Source organism: Gavialis gangeticus, unplaced genomic scaffold, assembly GCF_001723915.1.
Source record: "Gavialis gangeticus isolate Ggan-Ray unplaced genomic scaffold, GavGan_comp1, whole genome shotgun sequence".
Classification (NCBI taxonomy): domain Eukaryota; kingdom Metazoa; phylum Chordata; order Crocodylia; family Gavialidae; genus Gavialis; species Gavialis gangeticus.
This window is the reverse complement of record NW_017729027.1, coordinates 11,479,876-11,488,069: the sequence shown is the minus strand read 5'-3', so window position 1 is coordinate 11,488,069 and position 8,194 is coordinate 11,479,876. Positions and strand designations below refer to the sequence as shown.

The window sequence follows — 8,194 nt, the reverse complement described above, 5'->3', positions numbered from 1 at the left end:
AGGCTGAGAGGGGATCTCGTGGCCACCTACAAACAGGCCACGGAGGACCAGCAGGCAATGGTCCCTGTTCCCCCAAGCACTACTGGGAGTTACAAGGAATAACTGCCATAAGCTGACTGAGAGTAGGTTCAAGCTAGACATCAGGAGGCACTACTTCAGAGTCAGGGCAGCTAGGACCGGGAACCAACTTCCTAGGGAAGTGGTGCTCGCCCTTACCTTGGGGGTCTTCAAAAGGAGGCTAGACAATCACCTAGCCAGGGTCATTTGACCCCAGCATTCTTTCCTGACCATGGCAGGGGGGTTGGACTTGATGACCTGCTTAGGTCCCTTCTGACCCTACCAACTATGAAACCTATTGGAAGAGGAGTATGTAATGCAGCTTGGAAGGGTTACACGTGTAACAGGCTGTACCACTTATTTTGTCCCAAGGTTTTGATTCATACCCCAACAGCCTCAGAATGTCTAGTTACAGGGACAATGCCCATCTTTTAAAAGGGAAGGAGGGGTGGAAGGAGAAGTAATAAAGGGACACAAGGAATTGTAGACAGGTCAGCTGTATTTCAATATCTAAAATGTTGTTAAAATAAATTAGAAAATATGCAGTTTGTAATCATCTGCAGATCAGGGGATGATAGATAGCAGCCAACCAATTTAAGAGCAAAACTTGCCAAGACACCTTGATTACTTCCTTTAAAAGAATAATCAATTGGTAGATAAGGAGAATTTGGTGGATATAATATACCTGGACTTTAGTGAGGTTTTTGGCCCAAGGACTACCATTCTCTAAGTAACCTAGATAAATGTAGGTTATATTAAATGATCATTGGGTCTGCACAGAACTGGCTGAATATCTGCCAGCAGAGAGAGTTTGTTAATGGATAAATGTCAGGCTGGCATGTTTCAAGTGGGGTTCCACAGGAGTCTATTCTGCTTATTTTTATTAATGATATGGAAAGAATGAGCAAGGGCAAGTGAAAGCACGCAAGTGAACGCATGCATGCTGATCAAATTTCCACGTACCACAAAAGGGATCTGGATAAACTGGAGAACTGGGCTATAGACCATAAAATGACAACTCATAGGGAAGAAAAATTAAATGCTCACACGTAGAATATAGGATAAACTGGCTTAGCATTACTGAGGATCTGGGGGTTAAGACCACAGACTCAAAGAGAGTTACTAATGTGATGCTTTCAGAAGAAAAAAGTGAATGTAGTTTTGGCTGCATTCCAAGAAACCCTGCATGAGGTACTATGGGAACACTCATTCTTGCAAGGGGTGGGGGAAGAGAGAGAGAGAGAGAGAGAGATCTTCCAGGTTAAAAGCTAGAAGACCTTTCTCCTAGAGGGGGTGTTTTGCCCAGGAGATACTGAATGAAAACCAGCATAATCATAGGACACTTTTACACGTGCTCCAAAGCATTCCGATTAGAACACGTCAGAGCAGACTGCTGATTCTAATCAGAATGCTCCAGCATCTCATGTAGTCAGTGTCCCTACATTTCAAACTAGTGGCACAGGTGCTTTAACAAAAGCTCATCAAACGAACTTTAAAGTGCCCCTGCCACCATTTCAAAATGTGGGGCACTGAATACACAAGACTCTACAGGTGTATAAATTAGAAAAGCTCCTGAGTGCCACTCATATAAAACTGCCCACCCCAGAGCACATGTATAGGTGCCCATAATCTCCAGGTAGACACAAACTTCTGTATCTAGCCTCTATTTCTCAAATCAGTAGGCTTCAGCTGGAGTTGTGTCCAGTTTTTGGTATCACATTATGAGAAGGAAATGGAAACAATGAACAGAATTTAAAGCAAGCAATGAAAATGAAAGAACAGGTTGAAGGACTCAAGTAAGTTTAGTTCAGAAAAGAGAAGATTAAAGACAAGCCTTGGTAGTACTTATCAAGTATTTGAAAGCCAGACATAAAGATGTTGAAACACTGTTTTCCACTGCCAGAGAGAGCAGGGCACACACCAATGAATTCAAACTGCAACAAAGCATCTTTAGATCGAACTGCAGAAAAAAACCTCCTTAATTGTAACAGTAAGAAAATGGAACAAGCTACACGGAAATCTATGGATCTCCTTAACTGGAATTTTTCCAAGAAGCGTCTGACTGGGATGGTTTAGGAATAATACATCCAGCATGTATGTAAGCAACTGTACTAGACTACCCTAGAAAACCCATTCAACTCTAAAGGTCTATAGCTTTTAGTATTAAAAAGCTTTACATTTTTTCAGAAGGTTCTAATACAAAATCGGTTTCTCCCATTCACCACTCTGGATTTAAAACCTTCATCAAGTCCCACTGTTTCATTTACTCTGTCATCTGTATTATACCCATTTCAATTTCCATTAGGAGATAGTTATACAAGCAGAAAAAACCCAGCTTTCATGCCACACCAGAGTCAACTTCAACATTTATTAAATCAGTTGGGCAGAGCAAGGTCAGATGCTCTTCTCTATTTGTTCTAAATAAAGAAATCATTCAAACCACAGGTTGAAAACTACTGATTTAGAAACTGAATCTTGCATTTGTAACCCTTGAGGTCCCTACCAGTGGGACCTATGATTTTATATTCTTCACTGAAAGGCCTGACATCCCAGTTTTTTTATTCTGTTGGCAGCAGTGCCCAACTGAAATTTAATATGCTTATTATATATTACCATTTGTATCAAAGGTTAAAAACAAAGAAAACACAAACTAACTTTATTTTAAGGGTGCCAGCATCCCAGAGCCAAAAACATATTGTTCCATCTGCCCCGGTTGAGGACAGATACCTCTTTGAACCACTGCACAACGGAGAAAACTGGAAAGAAAAAGAATCCACAGTTTAAAAATATTCTTTGCTAGACTACTATCATATTTAGCAAGCAGCATGAAGTGAGTGACCCAAATTATTCAGTCTTTTCTGACCACACCAGTTCCAGTAAGTGCTAGTAAAAGGAAATGTTAATCACAGAAACACCAAACAGCAAAACAGTGCGATGATGGTTTTCAGATGCATTCTTTTCCCCACACAAATAGAAACTTGATCAGACGGAGTTAGGGGATTACTTTACTTCCCTACAAAGTCTGTGGTCAGACCAAGCAATTGCAGTGCTTTCAGGTGAGGAATAGGAGGGTGGCAAGGACTCTCGTCTCTTATAAGAACGTACATCAGCTGATCCATGGAATCCATTTTTCATCTGTCCAGTCCTATTTGTCAGTAAGCAAAGCTAAACCACAATAATTTTACCCCTGAAGGAAACAGGTGATGGATTATTGCAATTTAACTTCAAATTTACCATATGATAAAGCAAAGACAAAAAACCCAGAAACAAACGGAACAGATTCAACTGAACCAGTAAGACTCCCTCCCATCCCCTTTCAAGGAAGCTGGCAGCATAATCATCTGTCCACATCAAGTCCTACAGTCAACAAAACCTCAAAAAAATGTTCTTACAATAATCTGAAGCTTTCTTATATACTATAATATGTCAGTGTTACTAAATAAAATAATGAAATAATCTTGTTCTTTTAATTCCCAATGTTCTCTTTTTTTTTTTTTTTTTTTTAAGTTAACCCAGTGTTTATCATAGCTTGTAAGGTAACTTAGGCCTAGGTCCTGCAAAAGCTTACACATTTAACTTTACACAGTTATTTGTACTGATTTTAACAGAAATATGCATAGGTATAAATTTAAACTCATGTAGGCTAAGGACAGATGTTGCATATAAACTGGTATGTGATCAGAAACCAGTTCAAATAGGTAACACAACAGAAATTCAGTGCAGATAAACTGCTTTCAAAATGGCCAAAACCAATTGAAGATAAACCTGAATGGATGTAGTATCAGATTTAACTGTTTTAGGTTAAATTGGTTCACTGAACTTCTGTCTCAGATCCCCTCCAGGTTCAAGTTAATTCTCAGTCCCCCAGCATCCCAGAATGTTTTGTATCCTCCCCTTCACAGGGTGGGCAGGCTAGTCTTGGCCCAGGCTGTCTGCCCCAGAGAAGCAGGGAGGCATGCTCTAGCACCTGCTGGCATGTGGCCTGGGCTGCTGTAGGCATGTCGCTGTATTTCCAGAATAAAAGAGAGTTCACTTGCTAATTGATTCAATCTACACAGCTTAGACTAACTTGTGAAGACTGAATCAATCCAGCCTCAGGATTGTTGACTGTCTGTACTTAGCTGTAATGTTTTTGAAACAGGGTGTTTCTAAACTCTTCAGGATAGAAACCCGAGTCTGCATTTGTCAAGCGAAAGACATTTGACACTGCAAATAAACACTGTCACACTACTTATATTAAAAGCTTCTTTTCCACTCCAAATTTTGTTATTACTTATTCCATATATTAAAAAGAAAAAACTCAAAAGAAAAAAAATTACTGCTGCAATCCATTCTTGCTTACATGTTTTTTGCAAAAAAAGTGACCGTTACCTGCAGTGATGTTATGGATGCACTGTGGCCCTGCAAAACTGCTAGGGGTGCACATGTTCGAAGACACCAAACTCGGATCATTTTATCACAGCTCCCTGCAGCAATCATGGTGTTCTCATAGTTCACAGCCATGTCAGATATTTCAGCTGCATGTCCTCTTAGAGTAGCCAACAACCTTCCATCATCTGTTGCCCATATTTTTACAAGGCAATCATCTGACCCCTAAAAATAAGGAAGATATCACTATAACCATGCAAAATAGTTATTTTAATGTTCTATACCCATGTTACTTACCTGAAACAACAAAATTAGTTGCATTGATTGTAAACAATTTCTTTCTATAGTTTGAGTGCACTGTGGAAAGCTTTGGCATTCTGTATGCAAGAAGAAACTGAGGTATGCCAAGTGCCAACTGTATGCACAAATTATGCATCTTAACATATACACAAACCCTACAATAAGTCCAATTTAAAAATTCTTCAGCAAGGTAGTCTATTTTCTGTTAAAATGGAGTTTTGCAAGTTAAGATATAGCAACAGCCTAATTTACATTTTAAAGTGGAGACGTGCAACTAATGTGGAAGTGGAACACTAATGGTTATTCATTTAATTTTTATTAACTTCGAAAGTTTACATTATGTGTCTAGTCTCTCCTAACCAGCTCATTCTTCATGTCCCACAATGTAAAAAGTTAATACAGAACTTTTTCTTTCCTCACTTTTCCTGTATGGATTTCATGAACAATAAATAGAGCTACCATTTAAAACATTGCTAATATCCATATTAATATGGACTGAAATGAAAGCAACAATTCAGAGCTCTGAGTTTCCATTTCAGTTCTTTACAAACTGCAGATGACATTTCTGGTTTGGTTAAACTCAATTTCACAATCTGGAAAAAGTGTGGGGGGGTTCTGTTCTAAGTAATGCAATCACTGGGAAATAAGCGAAAGGTCAGCTCATTCCTTTCCGGTTTTTTTTTCCTTTGCATTCCCTGAAAGGAGGATATGCCACACTTTGAAAAACACTGCACTAAGAGAACTACAAACTTACACTTCAGAGCTATTATTGCAGGTTATCTGCAGGCTCAAAACATCTATAACGCTGCATACCTTTGAGCATTTCATTCACATTTTACGGTCTTCTTTGCAACAAGGTGAAACAGGAAAAAAAATTAAAATGCCAGTTCAGAGCATTTTTGGAGCACAAATCCACTACAGTCTCTGGATTCTTCTATGCCATTAATATAAAGGTTTTTTCCTAGGTTTTTTCTGTCTAAATACACATATAGTGTTTAAGCATCCCAATTTAATGCATTTATCCTTATAAAAGCTATTTGAGGAAAGAAATATTATTCCCTGGAGGAACCTGAAGCAAAAGGAGACCAACAGTCACCATTTCAAAGGTATGTAGGTTACTTCAAACATATTCTATTTGAACCCCTATCTCAACTGAGCCAAAATAGTGCACACCAGGCAACGGTGAGTGAATTTTCAGTAAAACAAATAAATAAAAGTTTGGTAATTTCCCAAAACAAAACAGAAAGGAGCACAGGAGTGTTGCTTAACACGTTCAAAATTACTGCAAACATTTCACTAACATGCTCTAGCAACTTGTAACTAGCGTGGCTTGTCTGCCAAATATTTGAGATCTGCTTTTTGCCATCCCTAGAAAAATCAGCCCAAATTTGATCACAGTTATTATACTGTAGAATAAACACTGTAGTTTTCACAAACTCAATAAATGCTTGTTGGAGCTGGGCAGCAAAAATGCATCAAAGATTTTTTCTACGCTGAGCAGTTAGCGTGAGGATTTCAACTAGACTGTGCCTGCAGCAACCCTATCATGACTGAATACACCATCAAAAACTTTCACAGCAAAATAAAACTGTCCCTACTGCTACTCCCAGCTCATAGGGCCGCTGTGTACAAGACATCATAACAGAGAGCAGGGAGACTATCCACCACTCTTAATGGCCATAGACAGGCATTACATTTGTGCTAAGAAATATGCGACTGCATAGCTCTCCAGCCACTGAACAGGAATGCTTGTACAGCTAGCTCCCTTCTCATATTTTTGTGGCACTGGAAATTTTTTGGCACTCAAACTGCAGGCCTGTCCATATTCAATGTCTCCCTGTTGGCACATCGGCAACTCAGAAGAGAAGGTAGCCCATACTAAATACTGGGGTGGAGGGGAAAAGGTAATTGAGAAACAGGACTGAAAGTGAGGAAGGGACAAAAACAGAAGTGGGCAAATTTAGGTGGGAGGCAGCAAAGGCAGATACATAATCACTAAAGCATGTACCCTTCTAGAACCTGGAACTAAACCCAGAATTCCAAAACCTTAAAATCCTTCTGCTGTCTACAAATAAACCAAGAAAGCCATTACCAAAGTATGTGTCTTATCTTTTCTAAAAGGTGCTAATGAACATGATATGATTACATGAATACATAAAGGATGACAACCTAAAGATGGTTATCAATTACTGTTCATTCAAGTCACAAGTTTGTCTATAAATTAACATGGTTCTGATTCTGTCAATGACCAATACAGAGTAAATCTAGTTCCATATGAAGGAAACCAGTGTTTTTTAATTTTGCTTTTATCAACAAAACAAAACCCACTAAGCTTGCTTGTGGGTTTTGTAAGTCATTTCCCATTAAGAGTCAAGCATTCAGGTCTAGGAAAAACCTTCAGTAAAGCTTTAATTGCTATAACTGTAGCTATACATCATGGTACAGTCTACTCAAGTATTATTTTTCATGCAATGTATAGGCTGTTGCCTATTGAAGTGAGGCTGCTGGGAGGAAAGGGATATCAACATCCCAGTCTTAAGAAGATGCCTCTTTCTAAGCCACATCATGAAGCCAAGCGTTAAAATGTTGTATTTAATAAGGATGTTGCACCTCCCCACTAGTGTGCACCTCTGAAAAGCCAGATTAAGTTTTATACAGATAACCTTTCCATAGCGTTTCATGAATTGGGCTAATATGGGAGTTCCTTCTTTAGTGAGGTTAATGACTTTAAACCACTTCTGTTTGATATCTGGCCAAATACCAGTCCTCAGATTATTTAAAAAAACCCAAAAAACAAAACAAACTTGAACAGTAGCAATAAATAAATAACCAACCTGTTATTATATTGAAAGAGGTGCTGCTAAATTCAGAAGAGATACAGAGGAATGCTTGGAGTCTAAAAAGGTTAAGAACTGCTTCTATCCGCAAATACATAAAGTTAAGATGCGCCAGATATATGCAAACACAAAAAGAGTAGTCTGTTTGCAAGGAGAATAAAAACAAAAGGGAGGATGGACAACAGCCATTAAGCAGCAGAATGAAAGTGACAACACAGTTGCAGAAGTGTCATGTAGGAGATAGTAAGCCAGTCTGTAATTAATTTATTCCATTAAATGAAAAGTTAATTGAGTCATTAACCTATTAAAACTCACTCCAAATCATTTAAAAGAGGATTAAATCTCACAATTTATAGAAACATTTGAACAAATCATCAAGAAAAAAAAGTTATGCTACATTACCATTTTTAAAAACAGAATTTCAAAATATTTAGTAGAGGTGCACCGATACATCTGTCCATATTGTATAGGCACTCATAGAAGGAAAAATTGACATTATCAGCAATCAGCTTTTTTTTGGCTGACATGGCCGATAATGATGCCGATAAATGCTGTGTGCATGAGCACAGCTGCAGCATGCACACGACCAGGAGTACAGCCCAGAAGCTTGAAGAGCAGCATCTGACTGGTAA

General features: G+C 38.6%; 1 protein-coding gene across 1 annotated transcript in view; it reads right to left on the bottom strand.

Annotated features, from left to right (window-relative positions):
- Window positions 1–8,194, bottom strand: part of PHIP (pleckstrin homology domain interacting protein) — a 217,830-nt gene that overhangs the window by 155,551 nt on the left and 54,085 nt on the right. Inside the window, exons 5-6 of the mRNA XM_019520451.1 lie at window positions 4,429–4,650; window positions 2,713–2,813 (exon numbers count right to left, since the gene is read on the bottom strand). Coding sequence (XP_019375996.1) covers window positions 2,713–2,813; window positions 4,429–4,650 — 323 coding nt within the window. The remainder of the gene's footprint in view (window positions 1–2,712; window positions 2,814–4,428; window positions 4,651–8,194) is intronic.